The sequence below is a fragment of the Channa argus genome, chromosome 4 (genome assembly GCF_033026475.1).
Source record: "Channa argus isolate prfri chromosome 4, Channa argus male v1.0, whole genome shotgun sequence".
Taxonomy (NCBI): domain Eukaryota; kingdom Metazoa; phylum Chordata; class Actinopteri; order Anabantiformes; family Channidae; genus Channa; species Channa argus.
The window spans coordinates 27,300,187-27,323,632 of NC_090200.1; the positions used below are offsets into that span (position 1 = coordinate 27,300,187).

Consider the following 23,446-nt stretch of genomic DNA (forward strand, 5'->3'; position numbering starts at 1 on the left):
GTAGGGGCTTTTTTGTGTTAAGTTCAGCATGCAAGTCTGTATTTCCTCATTTGGTGGCCGCTGTAGATAGTGTGTTTGTGTGTGAGTGCATCTGCAAGCTGCTTTTCTTGATGATATTTAAAAATATTTTTAGGCGGGTGGTCATGGAGGCCTTCTGAAAGAGTCGTCACTATTTGTGTGTGTGTGTGTGTGTGTGTGTGTGTGTGTGTGTGTGTGTGTGTGTGTGTGTGTGCGTGTGCGTGTGTGTGTGTCCAAGCCGGGGCTCTGCTGCTGCGGTCTCCATTTCCTAACCCAAACCAAGATGTGCCTGGCAGCTCTGTGAGCACTAACCCAACACATTAGAGGCCTCCATCTTCTTCTCCTCTCCTCCTTTCCTCCCATTATCTGTCTTAACTCTCTCTTTCTTTCTGTCTGCGTCTCAGCCTCTCCAGTGCTGACTAGGCACATAACCTTTGTTTGTGTGTGTGTGTAAGAGGGAGCGAGAGGCTTGGTGGAGCTTATACTAACACAGCTGCAAGCCCAGACTTACCTCTGTGTGTCGGACCCACTGAGTCGTCATTTAGAGCATAGTGACTGGTGTGAAGTTAATTTTTACCAGGTCTCTGACCCAAACATGGCTGCAGGAAACATTAGAGCCACTTAAACTTTCTGCTGATCAGCTGAACTGTCAATAAGGCTTCAAAGTCATCAGTTTAACTGTTTTATATGATTAACTCTGCAATTTATATTTTAGGGCTTGTGGATTTTGGTAAAGAAGTGTAAAATTGAATATGTTTTTCTTTTCTCTCTCTCTCTCACTCTGTGTGTGTGCAGATCGCGGCAAGGCGGTTCACCCGGCGCATACGACCGCAGCTTCAGGTGGAAATACCACCAGTTCCGTTTCCTGTGCCATGTAAGTATTAATTCGAGCCGGCAGCCACAAACGTTTCTCTGTCCACATACGTTGCCCTGATGTCTATATTAGTGTGTTTTACTGGAATTTGGACCTTGTCACCCAAGTTCTGAAAGAACATATTTTTACACCTACTTTTAGCATGATCCAACAATGCAGTTTGTCTTTCCAGCTTTTCTGTCTCTAAGATTTTTTAACTTCCATCTCAGTGGAATGGAAATTAATAGAGTTGAATTTGTTCCACTCATATCACATTTAAAATATATATATAATATGTTAGGGTTTCTGACCAAAAACAGAAACCCTGATTTATTGCCCTGGTCATGTGGATCATCTTCATTATATACACTCTAAACAGTTTAAAGACAGTTTTTTTTTTGTTTGTTTTTTAAACGTTCAGGAGTATAAATGAAAACTGTTGGTAGTGAGATCTGTGCATTATGGAGAGTAATGGAGAGGCTGTTTTGTAAAGACACAGAATTATTTTATATTTAAACCAATAAATTCAAGCAGAAATCTCAGAGGACACTTGGAGACACTTGAAACCTTTGCAAATGAAACTAAACTATGTTTGTGGCTAAACTTTCTTACATTAATAGCGTCTTTAAAGACTTCCCTCCAAAAGATACTTTATATGTAACTGATGCATGTTGACTTTAGAGCATTTGAAGGGTCAAAACTGAATATTGTTATGGTAAAGGTTATAGTTATGGTGGAATAATTGGTTCAGGGAACTAATCTGCTTTTTTTTTTCCATCTAGTCCAATGCCTTGCCCAGTCATGTGAAGATCTCAGTGTCTAGACAGACACTGTTTGAGGACTCCTTTCAACAGGTCAGAAATGCACAAAGCATATATCTAATATAGATATATGCAAGTATCTAAGCATACATCAATATACAATATAGATGTTTGTAAGAATTTCATGCAGAATGTGTATCCGGGTTTCTGTTTATCTAACATTGTCTAAAAGTATATTAATGTGGTTTTTGATAACAAATATGTTTTGTCATCAGATAATGAATGTGAAGCCATACGACCTTCGCCGCAGACTCTACATCATTATGAGAGGAGAAGAGGGGCTGGATTACGGCGGCATTGCCAGGTGAGAGCAGCAACAAAACAAGCATCCTGTTCTGTTTAATCATACTGGTGTTTGTCAGGGACTGTGTATTTTTTGTTTGTTTTAAATATGTGCTTAAATGTTGGTGATGGTTTATTTGTTCTCTTCCTGCTACTTGTCGACCTCCAACTTACCCTGCTCCAGAACTGTGAATTAAATTGGCATTAGATGCAGTTCCAGGAAGGATTTTTTTCATCTAAGGGTAGATTGGTGTGTGTGTGTGTGTGTGTGTGTGTGTGTGTGTGTGTGTGTGTGTGTGTGTGTGTGTGTGTGTGTGTGTGTGTTTGTGAGAAATTCTTACTGGTAACTCGCAGAGGTTATACTGTAAATAACTTCTTGCTCCAAAACATCAGCTCCTAAAACCATAGAACACCCTCTTCCCACATACAACATTACTGCCCTCCTACCCATCACATGTCTCCATGCTGTCCCGTGTGTGCTGTGTTCCAGGTCTTTCTCTTAGTATATATGTTATTTTTCTGTTGCCGGTGTTTTCATTTTTCTGTTTGGTTTTGCATTGTGTGTCTGTCTCCGGTGTCACGTCAGTGGTTTTACCCTATGGTAGGTGACATCATGCTGTTCTACCACAGGGTAGAACCACGGACGGGATGTTGGGAGGTGTCTCCGTCCGTCCGTCCGTCAGTTCATACTCCCCTCCCATGTACCCCAAGGGGGAGGGCAGGGGCCTTGGGAGTGCTTGGTTCTGGTGCTGCAGTTGGTGGTGGTGGGCCCTGAGTCTCTCTAACATGCATCCTTTCAAAGTCTGTGTTAAATTCTACCCTGTTGGTATTATCCTTAGTAATCTGTTTTGTAGTCATGTAAATTTTATGGCAAATCTGCATTGAAGGATGTGTGCAAATTTGTTAAAGTGCTATGTAATTTTATTTACACCACTAGAGCTGATGATTAAAATGTCATATTTGCTGTGTCAAAATCTCATTACGGAGATGAGAAGGTCAATCCAAATCTTATGATACCAATACAGCTCGAACCATTAGATAGTTCAGCTTAGTGTGAAAACTGGAATCAGTGGCTAACAACTAGTCTCATCTGTTAGCATGTTGCAAAGTTTGAATAAATGTTAAATGTTTCCCTTATTGACACTGTGTTTGTACATATATTTTAGAATGAATTACTTCAGACTATAATTTGATGATTTTTTTTTTTACTGTAACATTAAAATTAGAATCAGCGAGAACAAATCAGGTTAAAATAAACCTATGAAGTTTCTGAAACCAATTTGTTATACAATAATCCTACAAAAAACCTAATTAAATGAACAGTAGAGATTATTACAGCTATGATCAAAACCTGCAGAAATACCTGGTAACTTTCAGGCTTGTTGGTCAATTTGATGTACTGTATCATTATTTTGGTGGTGTTTCTCTTATTTTTTCTACATTGTCCTTGTTAATCATGTTTAAGTCCACTGTGACTTTTGTTTTGTCAGTATTTATGTTTTCATCACCCTTTTGTCACCTGTTTGGAATTTGATAAAAATGGAGTTTGGCCTCCAAATGGAATTTGCTAAAAATTTTCTCCAACATTGTGCAATTGTAATTTGTAAAGAAAGATGAATCAGTGTATGCATTGATTCCTGACATGATAAAAGTACAGATAAAAGTACATCCCTGTTGTCATGTGTGAGCATCTCAGGCCTACAGATGGGATCATACCTTCCTGGTTTGATGTCTTCTCTCCTCTCGCCCTGCAGGGAGTGGTTCTTCCTGCTCTCCCACGAGGTCCTGAACCCCATGTACTGTCTGTTTGAATACGCTGGCAAGAACAACTACTGTCTGCAAATCAACCCTGCTTCCTCCATCAACCCTGACCACCTCACATACTTCCGCTTCATTGGACGTTTTATAGCCATGGTGAGCTTCATTCAAAATAGTTTTCTTAAAATGACACTAAGGATTTTATTTGCTTCCAGGAATGTTCAAGGTCTAAGTAGGTGAGAGGACTTGATGTTTCAAGACCTGTGATAAATTTACTCACTTGATGTTAACAGTGGGATTGGGGTGGTGGCATTGTAGGTATAGTAAGTCAGGCGAATCAGGTGGTAAATAATAACTTGTGAAACAAGCTTAGTTTATCTACTCATAACTACTATCAACAAATGCTGCCGTTTTTTCCTACAGCTTGTTATGGTGGTGGTGGTTAGAAACTGTACTACACATGACTCAAAACGCATTGTGTTTCTCTCAACAGTTAGTCAAGTGAACTAGCTCATGTAGTCAAGTGAGCAAAATAGTTTGTTTCAGCTTCCCCTAACACACCTGTTACAGGGAGTTTAAATCTGTAAACCAACCTGAAAATAAGGGTTTAATTCATGACTGCATGGGAATTGTGGGAATGGACAGTACCATAAGATGAAAACTGAAATGTGGATGGAGAGGTTCCTGTGAAGAACCAATTCATGTTTATTAAATCATACATTTAAGTATAGTTGTTAACAGCTGAAACCAGAGATGTTTTATCCTTTTAATAATCAGTACAATTAAAAAATTATGCCCATAGGTGTACACATTTGTATTTATTTTGTTTGTGGCTCTAGAAATACAGAGAGGTTTTTGACGGGCAAAATAGGTGTCCAGCTGGGTTTGAGCCAGGGATGCTTTGGTTATGTTATTTTACCAGTTCCTGTTTTGATGATACAATCAAACATATAAATGTGCTAAACTGTAATTGTAAAGTTTGTTGACCGACCACTACTGTGCAAAGTGGCAGTGGAATTGAATGTTATTTGTAGACGATCTGTTTGACAGTCAACTGTGAGAGAAATTGTTTTGTGACTCTTTACAGCCTAGTAAGGAACAACAAATCTTATTTTAAGCCCTTTAGAAATGTCAAGATCAGGCTTTGATAGTGTACAACCCAGATTTCCCTTCTTGGAATAAGGCAGGACTTTCCACACTCACACAGATTGAACTCCCACTTACTGAAAAAACAGATTTTCCCTTCAGCTGTACTGATAATCTAATCTAATCGCATACTTTTGCCACACACAGATAAGTACATTTTCCTAGTGCATAAGATAGTTCAGTCTCATTTGTTGGATAGGGTTTCCTTTATTTAGCTTTAGGACTTGTGTAAGCATGAGATCATTTTTCACATCAAATCTATGCAGAAATTGAGAAACTTCTGAAGAGCCACATGATGTACAGTGTGTACTCTAACATCCTCTTCTCGGGATCAACTCCAAAAAGCATTAGGTCTCAAAACCGACACCCTTCATCCTTCTTCTTTCTGCCACCCCACCCCTCACCATGACCTCACCACCGCACCCTGCCCACACCCACCAGCAGCTGCTTATATTTAGTCCAAAAATGCATTTTTGCTCACTTGCCTTATAAAGGCACTTGTCTCTACCAGCTCTCGACTTCCAGACCCTCTTATTGTCCCGTTTCTGTCTCTCTTCTATTGTGTTTTCTTTTTCTCACCCCCAACATTACTCATCTGTGTGTGCATTGCTGGCTGTGAGAGACACATGGTCAGTCAGGATACAGTGCGACAGGACACACGGTGACTCAGTTTTTCAGTGGGTGTCTGTGTTGTTTTTTTGCTCATCACAGCTCTGACATTAAACAGTTCTGTCTGGCTGAGCCCACTCATGCTAGCTCTCTATGAACACACACACATTTTGACTTTGAGTGCACAGATTAGCTAAGTGTCTCTGTATCCTAATCTAATCTTAATGACTGTGTACTTTTAACTCTATAGGTTTTTCCTTTGTCCTCATACATTTATGGGGATAAAGAAACCACTATTTTATTTACAGTAAGCAAATGTTTAGGTTTGCAACAAGAGAAGCAGGTAAAATAATATCTGCCTGCTATGACTCCAGACAGAAATGCCCTTCGTGTTTCCTGTAGACATGACTGGCTGTTTAAATATTTTGATGATGAAGGATTCCAAACAATTCCCCATTAATCTTCAGTACAAACAAAAATCAATCATGTGGCTGTATATATTATTATAATATCCCCAAATAACAGCGGGGAGGATGGGAGAAAACTCTCTAAACTTATACACTATGTACTGTGTAAGATCAGGCTTGTTGAATTCACACTGTCTTTATGTGTATATGTTTACGAATTTGAACAGTGAATTAGTTTCTCTTTTTCTAATGAGATTTCTAATTTAACAAATCCTTCCTGCAGGCTTTGTACCATGGAAAGTTCATTGACACTGGCTTCACGCTGCCATTCTACAAACGCATGCTCGACAAGAAACCCACACTCAAAGATCTGGAGTCCATAGACCCTGAGTTTTATAACTCCATCATGTGGGTCAAGTAAGTAATGCATAGCAGGTTTGTCTCTGAATATGTCCACATGCTCACACATGTAGAAAGTGGAAGGTAATATGGTGAAAAGTAAGGGCAAATTTTTCAATTAAAAAGCTAACAGTAAATATAAAGTATGTGAGCAATAACTATTAATGTAATTATTATAGTTTCACTTTTGTCAGCACAGTGTTGAAGAGCATTACAGCCACAGACTACAGTAGGTGCACATTTTTCAGCATATGACAGGTAACACTTCCACTGCTATAGATTTCAATCCCTGATCCTATCCATAATAAAGAGAAACTTTTACTCCCCACTTAGAAGAGGTTCATCCCTGCACAAATTCTCGCCTCTGCTGCTCTCTTTTGAGAGTGCAACCAATCCACTGGGGTTTTTCTTGTTCCATACTTTATAAACTTGAGATACGGCTTTATTTGTAAAACTAAGTGGTTGTGATGAGCTAATGTTACCTTCTGGCTGCAACATCAACATTGCCAATGTTAGTATTTAATGAACCATGGATGGATTTTTTATTTTAATTTTTTTCTATGTAAGAGTATTCAGTCTTCACAAATGCATACAAAAATGCAAGATCATTAGACAAACATATTTACCTGCATGCCTTTATAACCTTTGAGAAGAAAGCAACCAAATTGGCACTTTGACACCCTTTGTGCCTTGATAAATATTAAACATTATAAACATTTACTGTTGGAGGCAAGTAGGTTTTGAATTAGCATACATACATTTTGTGACTATCATGTTTGCATTACTGTGTGTGTCTGTGTCTGTGTGTGTGTGTAGAGAAAACAACCTGGAGGAGTGTGGGGTGGAGCTGTACTTTGCACAGGACATGGAGATCCTCGGAAAAGTTTCCACTCACCAGCTAAAGGATGATGGAGAGAACGAGCTGGTCACTGAGGAAAACAAGGAGGAGTACATTAGGTGAGTTAACACAAGCACTAACAGCCTCGGATAGATGACTGAGAAAAGAAGCTCATGATTTAAGAGGAAGTAAAGGTGGAGACCAAACCATCAACAACAAACACTCCTTCTCTTAGCCTGCTGACAGACTGGAGGTTCACACGCGGAGTGGAGGAGCAGACCAAAGCCTTCCTGGACGGCTTTAATGAGGTGGTTCCCCTGGAGTGGCTCCGCTACTTTGATGAGAAAGAGCTGGAGGTAAGGAAGAGGAGTGAGGGGAGGTAACAGATCAATGCAGGAGTAGAGGCCTCTTTACACTAGGCATAAAACAACTAATAAGAGACAAAATTTGTCAAGAAACAGACACAAAATGACCAAAATTAAGTTTGTCCAAAAACAGTGAAAACAACATAACATCCAAAAACCAAGATAAAATGAGCACCAACAAGTTACCCAAATGAAGGGGGGAGGGGCCCATTTTTGTATAATCAATCCACGAGTTGTACCTACAAGATATAATTCTATCCTCTGTTTGGTTCATTGCAGCTGATGCTGTGTGGAATGCAGGAGATCGATTTGGCTGACTGGCAGAAAAACACAATCTACAGACACTACACCAAGAACAGCAAGCAGATCCACTGGTTTTGGCAGGTACGGACACACTATGCACTAGTTAGAGCCCCTGATCTAAATACACAGATACACTATGAGGATGTGTACAGTCTGCATGAGCACTGATGTGTGTCCAGAGAATGATGCAATTGGGTTCCTGCAGGTGGTCAAAGAGATGGACAATGAGAAGAGAATCCGTCTGCTGCAGTTTGTGACAGGAACCTGTCGGCTGCCTGTGGGAGGCTTCGCTGAGCTCATAGGTACACACTTCGATATACAAAAGTCCATGTTCACAACTATAAAGTTGCTGACAAACAATCTCTTAATCATGCAATTTGGAATGAAGAAATACGTCACCAAAATGAGAAATGTGTCTGACTGTTTTTGGTTGTTTTTTTGGACAACAAGCGATTGGAGATTGATTGATTGATTGAATATTATAGTGTGAAATGTAATCGATTAAATGACAGAAGTTATTAGTTTCAGTATCAGCCAGGAAAAACTAAAGTGGATGACTGGTATAAATGTATTTAAACTTTAAAAAAAACTTTAAAGAAACACTTCAGGCTATATGCTTATCACTAAAAATGAGAACAGAATCAATCTGATATTAGAGTAAACATTTTCTTTAACTTCTTACAGGAAGTAACGGTCCCCAAAAGTTCTGCATAGACAAGGTGGGGAAGGAGACTTGGCTTCCAAGAAGTCATACATGGTAAGCTGCTGTCTCATCTGTTTCATTGTGTAACAAAATACTTTAAGCTTAAAGTTCCACCACATAAAGGAGGACTGTAGAGTGTGAGTGAAAGCTCAAGAGATCTAGCCAGTGTAACTTTTAAGTTTAGATTATTTTGTCACTCTTCCAAAAGATGGAGCATGAATCTTAATACCTTAATTGCAAGCAGTGATGTGAATGCAAATCTTTTAGTTATTTAAAATAACTAAAATTGTATAATGTTATCGATGGCATTGTAGAAATACCTTAAACTTTAAAGTGTTCATACAAACAACAAAATAAGTAAATTTTTTTCCTTATCATAAAGAGATATCATCCTAAAATCTTTTTGAACAAAAGAGTACAGTCAAGGTTGTGTAAAACTGTATTTAAATGTGTATACAACATGAGTTTGAGGCTTGAGGAGTCTAAGTTTATTTGATCATGTAGAAATCTTCCAAAGTTAAAGCCTTGTATTGTCTTCAGATAAACATACATTTTTGACTGTGGATTTTGGACCCTGTTAGTTACAGTGTATGGGAAGCATCTTTTGAGCTGTTTTTTAATACAAACTCCAGACAGTGTTTGGGGAATCAAGTCTGGACATTGTTCAGAGCTTTTACACGTACAACACACAATAGTACATTGTACGATGCGTTGTCACTTTGAATTAGTCCGGTTTATGTGATGGCTAGTGTCCAGGTAAAACATGCAGGAAGCATGACATAAAAGTTCTACCACATACTTGACTAATAAAAAAATAAATACACTGTGAAGATCTGTTTTTTCCAGCATATTAAAGCCCCTCTAATGACATTAATAAAAGTTGATTGATGGATTATGATTACAATCTGGTTTCCCTGACAGAGAATCATGCTATGGGAAACATCTTCCTGTACTGAGCTGATTGACTGAAAAGTTATATTGTCAACGCACCCACTTGCTCACTGTGAATTGACAGTGACATCCGCATTTTATGCACGGTCCAGCTGCCTCCAGCATTTAGTGTTCTCACAGCTCCTCTGGGTGATGTCCTGATGCAGTCATTGGTAATCTGGAAACAGCTTTGAAAGCTTGAAATAACCGGTTTTACTATGATATGTGCACCTTTTTAAGACTTAAAGAATAGTTTCCCAATTCTGTAAAAGTGAGGATTGTTGGACTAGGAGGTATTTGGAAGCTGAGCATCACTGGAGACACCCAAGAGTTTTGACAGACTCAAAATGAATCTTGACGCCTCATCCATTTGAAAAGCAGACGTTTTAATATATAGTAAATGATACAGTATTCCCATCACTGCTGCCCAGTGTTTTACCATCACTGTTTCCAGTGATTGCAGGATTTCACCACCAGCCTGTCAAACACCCACAGAATATTTTTGACCAAACGTCTTACACCACTGACAGATGTGTTCTTATTCTCCCCTCTGTGTATCCACAAAGAACAGCAACTAATATGGATCTGCCTCTCTGTCCCTCACAGCTTCAATCGTCTGGATCTGCCACCCTACAGAAGCCTGGAGCAGCTTCGGGAGAAACTTCTGTTCGCCATTGAGGAAACGGAGGGATTTGGACAGGAGTAAAGAAGCAGACAAAAACTAGAAAACTAAAGAAGTGTAAATTCAGTTGGATAGTTTTTTGTTATTTTTTTATTGCTATTATTTTACATTTGTTTAATCACAGGGCTGAGAAATCACCTATCATCTATCCTCATGTTTGTCAATTGAATCATGGGTGAATTGAATCATGGGCTCAATCAAGTTGGAGCTTGAGACCCAAGAACACATAGAACGAGTGTGTGTGCGGTTTCTTACATTAATGCCATTGTGTAAATGCACATAAACTGTGTGTATGTATATGTGGGCTTTGACAGGTTGGCACATACACCTCTACCCACTGCTTAGAAACACACCAAACCCAGACAGCAGTATAGTCGGCAATGACCCACAACAGCGCACCTCCCCACAAATGCAATTGAACATATCTACCAGAGAGAAATACATTTTTAAACATTTTAAAGTGATGAGAAAGACAGAGAGAGAGAGAGAGTGTGTTTGCGGGAGGGAGAGAAAGCTAGTGTATTAGAAGAAGTAAGTGCATGTGTGTGACAGAGAGCTGTTAGCACTAACTAGTGCACCTCTGTTACAGAGGCTAGAGAGATATGATGTGATTTTATTTTTTATTTTGTTTTTGTTAATTGTGAAATTCTGCATTTTTCTCATGTACATACTAAAATAAAAGAGATTCCAATCTTGAGCTGCCTCTTTTTTATTCTTTGCTATCCTTCTCTGGTCATGTTTACATGTTGTACATCTATAACATTTTATTTTGTTCTTTTAAGTTTCCCTATATTTTTAATTAAGCAGGTAGATCCCTTGAAATTGTCAAACTCTTTTTCATGGGAGACCTCGACAAGATGGCAGCTTAGTCTGTACTTTGTTTTAGTTTGTATTAAAACAAGTCAATAATGTGCAATGGTTTGAAGCTAAGAACTAATATATTGACCCTGTTTACAGGAGTGATTGTATTTTTACTGTATTTTGATTCCACTGCAATTTAGGGGGACATCAACTAATAAATGCAGTTGTATTATTCTGAATGAAACATGTTTTAACTATATGAAATGATTAAATGTTCTGTGTACATACTATAAATATGTGCATGTATGTAGCACTTGGGGGTCAGTGTCTTGCACTTTGACACTTTGATATCTTTATCTTTTGAATGGTTCTTTGCCCTGTTTTTCATTTTTTTTAGTTTGTTTTGCAGTTTACAGCACAAATATGAAATTGGTTGAAAATATTTTCTCCTTTTATAAAAGTTGAGTTTTTCTGGGGGTGTAACCTCCAATTCTGCCTTTTATAGTGATGCTATCTTAATCAACGTAAATGGTCAAAACTCAGGTTTTTGAGGTGGTTCTCTGCTTGGACCTGTACATGAATCAAATCTAACAAGACCTGAACATTTTAGATTTCTGCAGAAACCTTATTCCTGAGGCACTTATGGAAGAAGCCTGGATTAGACTCTTAATAATCTATTTAGTCACACTGGGAAGAGCTGGTGAATGGGGAACAATTGTGAATGTGGACTGTGAAAGCTGTGCCAGAACCAGCAGCATTTTCCACACATCAGGGCTCATTTTGTGGTTTGGCTGGCAGAATCACTGTAATTGAAAATACAGATTTGGATCTAACCATACAAACGAATGTTTCATATCTCTGCTGTCAGTCTCCAGTTTGCAGCTTGAGGCGTAGAAGTGGAGTCACAGATTCCAGTGTCTGGACCCAGCTGCAGCTGGGAGAGTCAGTGACATTGAGCAACTGCTGAAAACCCATCAATGGAAACATTAGACATGTACTAAGCTGCTGAATTACGCACTCATGCAATTCCATTAAAGATTTTTTTTTTTTTAAATAAACACTGGAAACACTTCCTTTTTGAAATTTCTGTTTTTGTATCTATTGTTTAGATTTATTTTAGGCACAAATCAATGGATATGTACTATTTTATAAACTTTTTTTTAACTTGTGAAAACTGATTCACCATGAAAACCAGAGACATGTCTATGGGAGTAAACACATTTGAGAACAGAGGGGAAAATAACGAGTCATTACGCAAACACTGGACATAACCAGTACGACAATTCTGAAAAAGAAAGAAACTACTAGTCTAATAGTAAAAGTGTGTTCCTTATAAGCACAGAGTAGCATGATTTGAGCGATCTTCTCTGTGTTATCGGGGGACACACACACTGAAGTTGGGATTATAAACACTTAAAATAGGGTGGCACATTAACAAAATTACATTATAGGTGTTTAACTCATATTTAAAAATGTTTTTGTATTATGAATAATGTGTCTATGAAGTGTTGGTCAGTGTAAGAAATGCCAAATACATAACTTAGGTATTTTATGTAGTCCCTTTGGAGTTTGACCATTCTCTCTGCCTGACCCAGTCTGACTGGATTTTGGATTGTGGACTTGGTGGCTTTTGTGGATAACAACCTTAGAGACTTAGGAGTTTGGATGGTGGATTTTGAAAAAGATTGCGAATTATGATAATAACTACTGGTCCGATCAGGACGTGTTCCAAGCTTGTTGAACCTTGTTGTTCTCCAACCAGGTGTCCTGCTGAGCTCAGGCTTGTTTTCACTCACTGTGTGTTTTTGGAGTCTCTGTGCATCTCCTCAGCCTTATCTACTCACCTGCGGATCTTGCCAACCAGGACCGAGAACGCTGTGCAAGATGAGGACGTGAACCAAAAACATTTTCAAACAAGTTCATAATCTCAAGATCATCTTGCAAGCATAAAATCCATACAGATGACACTGAAGGTTGTTACACTAAGATCTGTCATAGAAGATTTTCACTTGTTTATTTTCAACTGCATTTTCTCACGATGGGCCTAACACAGAAAAAAAAAACACAGTAGGTCCCACTCCAAATTAGGTAATATGGAAACCTAAAATTGGTAAGTTGGTAAGTTTAAATTAAAAAATAAAAACACATATTTGAAATTCTTAAAGTCAAGTAGAGCACACACAAAACAATAACTATGGAAATGCTTGAACTAGGTAAACTTTACTAGCAAAACTTATTTTTTACATTTTAAAATGTAAGTAGTAAATACAAAGAATAGTCTTGCTTGAACTAAATAATAATCTGATGTAAAATCTTACCTTCATTTTTTTTTAATAGATCATGCTGGTTAGTTTTAGCAGTACAAAATGTCCCCAATCACCATAGGATTTTAAAGTAATCATGAATGTGCAGCGACTTACTTCCAACCACTGTAAAGGTTATGGGGATTAGGGGCAACATTTGTTAACAGCTGTGTGACCAAGAGTTTCAGAATGAAGGTTTTGGACAGAGATCACGGAGCACAAACTAATCCGGGTTACAGACAAAAATTCCTTATGACACAGTTCAAGGAGATTGTTGAAAATATGATACATTTAGAAAATGACTGGTTATCCTTTACTAAACACTCCCTGCTCCAAATATGTTTATCCTGTATGAGATCATCCTTGGTGACAAGTTAAACCCAGTGGTGTCACAGGTGGTGTGATCCGCTTTTGGCATGTAGCTAATGTCTGTGTGACAATAACATCACCCTGTCTCTAAAGTTTGCCTTAACACACTATGACTAAGTAATGAACCAGCTGCTCTCCTATCTCCTATTTTATTTTTTTTCTACCCATCTGTCTGCTTGGCCTCCTTAATGCCGTCCATTGCCTCTCACGTCCTTATACAGAATGACACATATACAGTGCCTTGCAAAAGTATTTATAAATTTTCCACATTTTTTCACATTACAACCACAAATGTAAATGTATTATATTGGGATTTTATGTGATAGACCAAGAGTAAATGGTACATATATAGAGAATGAAATTTCTGCCCATTCTTCTTTGCAAAATATCTCAAGCTCAGTCAGATTGGATGGAGAGAATCTGTGAACAGCAAGTTTCAAGTCTTGCCATAGATTCTCAATTGGATTGAGGTCTGGACTTAAACGGGGTCATTCTAACACATGAATATGCTTTGATCTAAACCATTCCATTGTGGCTTTGGCTGTGTGTTTAGGGTTATTGTCCCGCTGGAAGGTTAACCACCTTCCCAGTCTTAAGTCTTTGCAGACTCTAACAGGTTTACTTCTAAGATTGCCTTGTATTTGGCTTCTTCCCATCAATTCTGACCAGCTTCGATGTCACTGCTAAAGAAAAGCATCCCCACAAGATGATGCTGCCTCCATCATGTTTCGCAGTGGGGGTGGTGTGTTCAGGGTGATGTGCCACAGAGCATTTTGCGTTTAGCCCAAAAAGTTTAATTTTGGTCTCATCTGACCAGAGCACCTTCTTCCACATGGTTAGTGTCCCCAACATGACTTGTGGGGACAATGGCTTTCTTCTTGCCACTCTTCCATAAAGGCCAGATTTGTTGAGTGCATGACTAATAGTTTTCTTGTGGACAGATTCTCCCTCCTGAGCTGTGGAGATCTGCAGCTCCTCCAGAGTTACCCTGGGCCTCTTGGCTGCTTCTCTGATTAATGCTCTCCTGCCCTGGCCTGTCAGTTAAGGTGGACGGTTGTACCATACTCTTTCCATTTTGAGATAATGGATTGTACAATGCTCCATGAGATGTTCAAAACTTGGGATATTTTTTATAATGCAACCCTGCTTTGAACTTCTCCACAACTTTATCCCCAAGCTGTCTGGTGTGTTCCTTGGACATTATGATGCAGTTTGTTCACTAATGTTCTTTAACAAACCTCTGAGGGCGTCACAGAACAAGTGTACTTATACTGAGATTAATTTACATACAGGTGGACTCTATTAACTAATCACGTGACTTCTGAAGGCAATTGTGTCCACTGGATTTTAGTTAGTGGTATCAGAATAAAGAGGATTGAATACAAATGCACGCCAGATTTTCAGATATTTATTTGTAAAAATTTTGAAAGCCATTTATCATTTTCCTTTTACTTCCCAATTATGTACCACTTCATCTTGTTCTATAAAATCCCAATGACATAATTTACATTTGTGGTTATAAAGTGACAAATGTGAAAAATTTCAAGAGCTATAAATACTTTTGCAAGGCACTGTATTAGGGCAAAGATTACAGCACATTACATTTGTCTAAACCTGATTTTTTCCAATTACATTTGTTCAGGTTTTAATGGAAATGTAATTATTTAATATGGACGTTGTGGTTTTGTGCTGAAGTCTGTCTGAAAGTCTGTGCATTTTTCTATTCATCATTTCATCACCAAAACAAGAAAAAAGCAAAACCCTATAGCACAAACTTACATGAATGCCTTATACTAACAGGAGCTGTGAGTCTTGGTTATGATAGATATTATATTTAGTGGTACCCTCACTTCAGAAAAACCAAAGCAGCATTTTCCAGGTGTTATCATAATGCATGCTCTGTCACCTGTTAGAAAGGTAAATGGAAAAAGCCAGTACAAACATGTCAGTGAGAAACTAACTTGATGAAGCACAGGAAGAGATCACTAACCTTTCATGTTGCAGCAGCAGACAGTGAGCAGCAGCAGGCCTGGATTGAAGAGTCTTCATGGTACTGCCAATGAAAAGATGACGATGGTGATGTTCTTTGTTTCTTTTCTCTTTGCTGTGATAAACGTTTTGCTCTCTGGTGGAAGTGAAATGTGTGAAGTCAGGTTTTCCATTGCAAATGAACCCTGATACTTCTTCAACTTTGACTGTGAAGAATTACCCACAGATTATGGTTGTTTAGTTCAGGGAGGGAAAGGACAGGACCCCGATAATGGAAGAATATATTGTGCATTTATCTTTTAGTCTCAATTTATTTTTTGTTAGTGGAAAATATTCTAGAATATTTACATTTATTATACAGTTTTAGGACAACAACGAAGAGACAAATAACAGAATTGAATTGATTTTGATTATACTCTTAGAAAACACTTTCTAAAATTCTGAGTATTTTCAGCAGTGAAATTTGAAATGCAATTACTGCAGAGGTTTTACAGTCCTAAAGTGTTGACCATATGTATGAAGGACCAGGGGGGCCACGGATTACTTAATTCATGCTCCTGATTTTTGGCTTCTGTTTATAGCTTTAGACAGCCGCTTTCAAGCTGGAACTTTTCATTTTTTGCAGCTCAAACTAAGCCACAAAGCTACTACCTAATGAACATTTAACATAGCTCTAACGTTTTCAAACATGAGCTGCAGCTGTCTGTCAAATTTCTAACGTGTGAATGTGGCAAATTATCTGTGTCATTAACAAAGTGTAGAAAATATATATGGAGTAGCTTCATGTTTTGCTGATCAATGCTACTTCTGGCTAAAGCAGATCTGAAAGGTGCGTCGCAAAACACACAGACACAGTCTTTAAAAAAACACAAAAAGACACTTCGACATATAGTCGGGACCGGGGATCAAACCACTGACCCTGTAGTTCGTGGAAAACTGCCTTACCAACTGCACTACATCCGCCTAATATCTATAAGGACCAAAAATCATCAAATAAATCAGCAAATAGTTTTTTTATGTTTATGTAATCGTATCTTTAAACTCACACTATCTCAGGATAGGCTCAATTTAATTTAGATGTAATAGAAGAAAGGATTGTGAATTGAGTGTGAATGATTGTCTGTCATTGTACTGTATATCTCTCTGTGGCCCTGCGATAAACTGGCGACCTGTCCAGAGTGTACTCCGCCTCTCGCCCGATGACAGCTGGGATAGGCTTCAGCCCCCCCGTGACCCAAATATGATAAGCAGTGACAGATAATGGATGGACACATTCTAGTGAGATTTCTGCCACAATGATATAGTAGGGTATATATAGTGTATAGTGTACCATATATATACAAATATATACATAGTATAGGTAAACTCTAATAAAATACATTACATGAGAACACAAATGTTTGTATAAGGTCTTTAAGTGACTTGGTGCCTCAATGGATAGGACATCCGGCAGAAGTCTCTTCAGTCAAATCTTAACACACGCACAAGATGTGTCCTTGAGAAAGACACTCAGTGCAATGCATAATACATAAATATATATAAATATATTTATGGTAGAGGCTTTGGTGTTTTGTTTATACCAGTTCTTCTATAACTATATTATAGAAGTTTATGCTTTCTGTATTAAGGGGAAATAACCAGGCAACAGTTAATTATCTGTTTATTATTAAGAATTACTATTGTGTAATATTAATATTACTGCAGCAAAAAATAATTCTCAGCTCCCCATAAATTAAGGACCTTTATTGTGAAAGAGGAAATTTTAATACTCGGCCCGGAAGTACCCTCTTTGTTTTCTTGTGATGCCGCCATGAGAGAGTACTCGCTTGGACTTGATCAAAATATTGTTCGTACATTGGCTCTATAATGTCGTAACCATTTAAATTATATACTGTTAGGTCAAATAATATATGTAGTGTCCGTACACCTGTCCTTAAAGGTCCCGGTGCGGTTTAACATGGTGAATGCAGATGAAATCGCCAAGTTGTGCTACGACTGGTTCAACCAGCTTCCGCGGAGAGGGAAGCCTGAGCCGGGCAGAGAGTGGACCCTGCTGGCCGCTGTGGTCAAAATCACCCGGTGTGCGAAATCTGGCACAGGTTGGACAGCAGAGTGAAATGCTAAATAACATTTTTCTATTTGCTCCACTGGTGCCCTGTGAGATTAACAGGACAGAACCCATGTGTGCTTTTTACCCTCTAGTCATGTAGGTAATAGAACACGAAAACATAAAGGGGGGGGGTCACTATTACATTTGAAGCAACGGCTTAGACCGTAAGAAATTAGTGTTTTTACCAAAATAATAGTGCAGCCCACTTCATATTACACTGCGTAAGAGAAAATATTAACATTTAAAGTAAAAACTTTAAAAAAAATGATAATGACTACATATTAGCAATTTAAAGCATTGATTAAAACAAATAAGCTAGAACTAAACATAAACGTGTAAAATAGGATGAAGAAGGAAAATGTGATGTGACAATCTAATGTTTTATTTTTCATTCACAGTTGACAAGGAGGTAGTTTCTATGGGAACTGGGACCAAATGCATTGGACAGATGTCGATGAGTCCCAGTGGTTTGTGATTTTTTTTACCTTCCTCATAATTGGTGTTTTGGATCTTCAGTTTGTCTTTAGTGTCTTGTGTTTTTTTGTTTAAATAAAAAAATAATCCCTATATCCAATACATTAAGCTTGATTTGCCACTGCACTACTTTACTGTAACAGCACAATATTTTCTTTCCATTTTTGTTTTCCTTCCATTGGTGAACAGTTCAAATGGTTAAGTTTTCAATATGTTTTCTTTTATTCTCTCACTCATTTAGGTGATATACTGAATGACAGCCATGCAGAAGTAATTGCCAGAAGAGGATGTATCAGGTCTGTATCTTTATTTATTATATTATATTATATTATTATTATTATTATTATTATATATTTGAAAGTAAATTTTAAAGTAAACTTTTATTTACCTTATCTATACTACTATATTACTTTGTTTATAGATATATTTCAGTAGTTTGTATTTGTTTATTTCTCTATGTGGTTACTCCTTGGCTTGATTAAGGTGCTTTTTATTTCTTTTCTACTTTTCCAATGGACAACAACAAGGCAACACAATCTCCCTATGGGATCAATAAAGTTCTTTGAATCTTGAACAAAATTAATATACAATATGTGTATTTGTAGGTACTTGATCCAAGAGCTACGAAGGGCTGTGAGTGGTGGTGGTGACAGTGCTGTGTTTTGTATGGCAGATCAGAAGGGGAAGTGGAGGCTTCAGTCTGGAGTTTCTTTCCTCTTCTTTACCAGTCACACTCCCTGTAAGTTGAGTGTCTGCCTACAGCAGTTACTGTAATCACTCTCTACATTTTGCAGTTTAGAGATAGTTTGAGTCTTCCATGTCTGTTATTTTTGTCAAGTAGCTTTAGTCAGAAAATAGCCTACACAAAGTCAAAATTGTGAGTCAAAATCTAAAAAATCTTGTGTACTACCAGGTGGTGATGCATCCATCATCCCTATGACTGATAGCAAGGCTCAGCCCTGCCCGCCTGTCCCATCAGTAAAGGGCCATGGAGGGACTTCTATTGGAGGAAAAAGGAAAGCTGATGAACCAAATCAAGGGGGAAACACTAAGATACCCTGTCTGGTGGAACAGGAGACAGGAGAGACAAGGCTTGAGGACAAAGAAGACACAAAGCAACCTTACTTTTTACTTTCATCTAAAAGTGGAGATCTATCAAAGAGTCACCTGCCAGAAACAGCTGTGGAAACTGTCTCACAAGCTTCAGCACAGCTGGAAATAAAGACAACATTCCCCTCTGACACTGGACTACATCTGCCGGTTCCAGACATTCACAGAACAGGGGCCAAGTGTGTCCCCAGTGGTCCAGCTGACCCTCTCCAAGCTGGCGTGGGGTACCACAGCACAGGGGTGCTGCGAGTGAAGCCTGGGCGAGGAGAGCCCACTTTGTCCCTGTCCTGCAGTGACAAGCTGGCCCGCTGGGCCGTGCTGGGCTTTCAGGGTGCACTGCTGTCCCATTACCTACAGGAGGCACTCTACTTCACCACAGTGGTGGTGGGGAAGTGCCCATACAGCGAAGAGGTCATGCAAAGAGCTATGGTCACACGGTGAGAATCATCCTATTAATAAATATTACTGTCACTTAAATATCTTTGAGCTTCATACTGTGGGTCTTATAAAGTAATTTAGGCAATCAAATAATTTAAAGACCTTAGCTCACCCAACTTAAAACTCCAATTTGGTCTCCAACTACTGAGAAAGAAAATATACAGGTGTTCCACCAGGTATAAACCTATCAACGTAATGTTTGGTGTCGGTCAGTCTTTGTTTTCCTGAAAACACCTGCTGTAGCTGGATACAAGGTTATTTAGCATGTAATTTGCTGGTTTTAAAACAAAAAAAAAGCTCTAACCCTAATCAGAAGAATTAGCTAAATAATAGAGCTGAGGGGATCTACAGTGTCATTAAGTTGTTTATAATTTCAAGTGTCAGGGAAAATTTTTTTTATTTTGGAGGATGTTTGTGGTATTTTCTTGAATTATTAAAAAAACTTAATGCTTGTCCTTGTGTACTTCTCAGGTGCTCTCATGTATCACACCTCCCAGCAGGTTTCTCTTTGTGTCCACCAGTGCTGCTCCAGTCCAGCCTGGAGTTCCCCTTTAGCCAGGCCCAGATCAAGCTCAGACACCAGGCCGGACATGGACGCATCTCCCCCTGTGGGGCAGGTAGATTTTTCACACACACAAAAAAATAATACTTTGATTTGAATGAGCAGAAAAGAATACTACTAAGGGCATATTCATGTCTCACTGAATTGATAGGTATTACTAGTTTCTAGCTTGTAAACAGCTTTCACACCAAGTCATCCGTCATCTCGTATACTCAAACAAAAGTGTAATTGATGAAGTTTCAAATTTTCTAAGGACTGACGATATTAGTCCAAGGGTGTGAACACTTAAAGTTTTGGAAACAGACCCTTGAATCAATGGCATATTGATAGAGTTGATCGAACCCAAAATGGCCCACCAACTCACAATGTTCTCAGATGTCAGGTTCAGGAGATGGGTACATGGGTTTTTTTAATATGCTCTTACCAGATTTCCCATTGGCAGCATCCAAATGATGAGAGGATGAAAACTTGTGCTGTGAAAAATTTAAAGGTGTATCAAAAATAAGAAAGGATGGAGGTAGAAAGTGACAAATTAGATATGAACGCTTACTATTGTTGCATCTGTACTAGGATGGATTTTCTGATTTAACACTGTTAAAGTCTGAAATGTTGTCTTGTTGACATCAACTGAACCTGAGAAAAACCTGCTCCTAAGTAGGTCTGAGATTGTGGATGTTAACAGGACAATAAGCTCAGCATGAATTTAGAAGATTGAGTAATCCACATATGAACAGACAGAAAAGACACTAGGGTCCTGTTCACCGAGTGTCTGTTAAAGTTGTACCTGAAAAAATAGAAAGATAATTTAAAGTGAAAGCAACATGACATTTTTATATGTCTGTTTATGTACTGTTTGTTGAGGTCTGTAGAAAAACAACTCTCCTCACCACATTTATATTTTTGTATTTATTTATTTTTTTATTTACCACAAAAAACATTACACAATACAAAACATAACAGCATAACAACAGTGTGAGATACAACAACACTTATATGATTTCTTAAGTTATCTAGCTGACTGAACCTCCACTTAGTTTACCAAACTGCATATTCTATAACATGTTTTTCACAACAGCCAAAGCAAATGTTACTAATAAAATTAACAAATTTTAACTATTTGCTGTTCCCACAAGGTCCCACATTAGTTGTGACTTACAGAAACTGAAATACATCTGGCAAAAACTCACGGAGTGAAGGTTTGTTTAGTATCTTTAGTATTTAAGATTTACCTATTCATGTGTTTCAGCCATTAGTTGGTGTAATGTGACTGACGAGCCACTAGATGTCACTGCCAATGGCTACAAACATGGAATAACCAAGAAGGCCTTAGGCACACCTAAAGCCAGGTAGTGCAAACTCTTTTACGTGATTTATTGTTACAAAATAAAAAATTGGCATCATGTATAAGTATTGTATGTATCATGTATTTTTCTTTTCTCAATACAGAAGAAATTGCCATTTATATTTCTGCATGTTTGTGTTTCCTCAGGTCTCTTCTGTGTAAACTGGAGCTTTTCCACTCCTTCTTGTCCCTGGTGTCAGCCACTGACCCTTCAGCACTCCCTGACTCTCTCAGGTAATGAACAATAGGCTCTTTTATAATCTTACTGGGGTTTGAAACTTGTCTCAAACTCAATCTGAACAGCCTGAAACACAAATGAAGATCTTCAAATGATGGTCTGGATTTCATCAGGTTTTCCTTTTGGGTAAATCTCAACCCATCTGCTGCAGAACCATGTCAAATCCACAGTGAGGCAAACCACTGATGATGATAAGCAAATGTTTTATTTATCAGTCATCACAAGGAACAGTTTATGTCATGAGGTTAACATCCAACCATTAACATTGATGCATACAGTAGATGTTTTTCCAATCACTCTATATTTTAGATTAGAAATATAAAATATAAAACAAAAACAATAATGTTAGTTTATTTCATAGTATAAATGGAGGCTGATGCGTCAGTGCTGTGGCTGTTACTGTTTAGAAATCACTTGGGTAATGTCACAGTTATTTCTTTTCAAATGGTAGAGTATCATATAGCTGCTGAGCTTACACAGTAAATTGTGTCTTTTTATTCATACTATGACTTTCCCTGTGTGTAACATTGTAAATACCTTTAAATGCTCAGATGTTGGCTGTTAGTCTCCACCTGTGCATAAGGGGTTGTGCACATGCTTAGAGGGAGTGTGTGTGTGGTGAGAATGTGTGTGTGTTCTGTTGTTTCTTAAGTGGGACAGGCTGGACTGGGCTGGGATCAGGTTCTGTGTTGAAATGCTGACAAACAGAGGGACCACTGTTCTCCCTTTGGAGATGGTCTGCAACTATTCACCACTCTCTCTGTCTCTCTCTCACACACACACACACACACACACACACACACACACACAGACTCATACTACACTCACGGACCAAGCACAAGCATACAAAATTTGGTGTGGCAAATATCAGGCAGTGTCTGTTTGTTTAAATGTATAGAGTATTGTGTCTGATAATACATAAATTATTACATGTAATATTCTGCTTGCGATCAAAACTTCACAATGCAGTGACTGTTTGTTGGCTTGTTAATTATTAATGCTCTTTTTCTCTGCAAACACAGCATGTTTATGAGATTTATGTAAATATAAGAACATAAAAACCTTTTTATGTCTGTCCAGGAGAAAAGAGCTGCAGACTTACTGGGACTACAAGCAGGCCTCCCAGACATACCAGCAGGCCTGGCAGCAGCTACGTAGCCAGGCTTTCCCCCTGTGGCCTCGCAGTAACAGAGATCTCCTGCTCTTTCACTGAAACTCCATTCCGCAGCTGAAATGTCCTCATCAAGTACACATATTCTTTTTCTAGAATATGACTCTTGTCAGGTAGAAAGGCCTGTCAAACTAACAATAGACACAAAGCACAGCAGTAATGGACACACTGGTCAATAAGACACATACAACATCCTCTGCTAATAAAATGACAAACTCGACTGCTCTGTTTTCTGAAGAGTTCATTTGGGTCAGCTGGTCAGTGAGGTTTGGAGGCTGGATAAATAAGGTTAGGCTATATTTGACTATCTGTACCACAGGACTTCAATGCTAGCCACAGCGGGACACTATCAGCTGTCATGCTGTTGGATGAAGCTGAGGACCAGTCCCCAGTGTCTTCAGATGGTGATTTTATTTTCACAACGT

The 23,446-nt window shown here is 38.4% G+C and overlaps 2 protein-coding genes across 6 annotated transcripts in view; both read left to right on the forward strand.

Moving 5' to 3' along the window:
* Window positions 1-10,811, forward strand: part of wwp2 (WW domain containing E3 ubiquitin protein ligase 2) — a 50,754-nt gene extending 39,943 nt beyond the window's left edge. For all 4 annotated transcript variants that reach the window (XM_067503041.1, XM_067503043.1, XM_067503042.1 and 1 more), the window contains 11 exons: window positions 814-892; window positions 1,654-1,725; window positions 1,908-1,996; window positions 3,729-3,888; window positions 6,178-6,311; window positions 7,110-7,250; window positions 7,367-7,487; window positions 7,776-7,880; window positions 8,005-8,101; window positions 8,484-8,556; window positions 10,039-10,811. In XM_067503041.1, the coding sequence (XP_067359142.1) occupies window positions 814-892; window positions 1,654-1,725; window positions 1,908-1,996; window positions 3,729-3,888; window positions 6,178-6,311; window positions 7,110-7,250; window positions 7,367-7,487; window positions 7,776-7,880; window positions 8,005-8,101; window positions 8,484-8,556; window positions 10,039-10,138 (1,171 nt within the window). In that variant the 3' untranslated portion in view covers window positions 10,139-10,811. The remainder of the gene's footprint in view (window positions 1-813; window positions 893-1,653; window positions 1,726-1,907; window positions 1,997-3,728; window positions 3,889-6,177; window positions 6,312-7,109; window positions 7,251-7,366; window positions 7,488-7,775; window positions 7,881-8,004; window positions 8,102-8,483; window positions 8,557-10,038) is intronic.
* A 6,554-nt stretch (window positions 10,812-17,365) lies between these two features.
* Window positions 17,366-23,241, forward strand: adat1 (adenosine deaminase tRNA specific 1). Of its 2 annotated transcripts, XM_067500304.1 has the most exons (10): window positions 17,366-17,422; window positions 17,516-17,675; window positions 18,085-18,153; window positions 18,402-18,456; window positions 18,766-18,899; window positions 19,074-19,707; window positions 20,180-20,325; window positions 21,517-21,616; window positions 21,760-21,846; window positions 22,931-23,241. In XM_067500304.1, the coding sequence occupies exons 1-10, from the start codon at window positions 17,387-17,389 to the stop codon at window positions 23,061-23,063; spliced, it is 1,554 nt and encodes a 517-aa protein (XP_067356405.1). In that variant the 5' UTR covers window positions 17,366-17,386; the 3' UTR covers window positions 23,064-23,241. The 2 variants fall into 2 exon arrangements, with proteins under 2 accessions (XP_067356405.1, XP_067356407.1); XM_067500306.1 differs by lacking the exons at window positions 17,366-17,422; window positions 17,516-17,675 and adding an exon at window positions 17,706-17,782.
* Window positions 23,242-23,446: the final 205 nt, after the last annotated feature.

Bases quoted from the DNA above. Each gene is read 5' to 3' on its own strand.
- adat1 (XM_067500304.1), top strand. From the start codon at position 17,387: ATGAGAGAGTACTCGCTTGGACTTGATCAAAATATT. The intron at 20,326-21,516 runs GTAGATTTTTCA...CATGTGTTTCAG, and splicing joins CATCTCCCCCTGTGGGGCAG to CCATTAGTTGGTGTAATGTG. The intron at 21,617-21,759 runs GTAGTGCAAACT...GTGTTTCCTCAG, and splicing joins TTAGGCACACCTAAAGCCAG to GTCTCTTCTGTGTAAACTGG.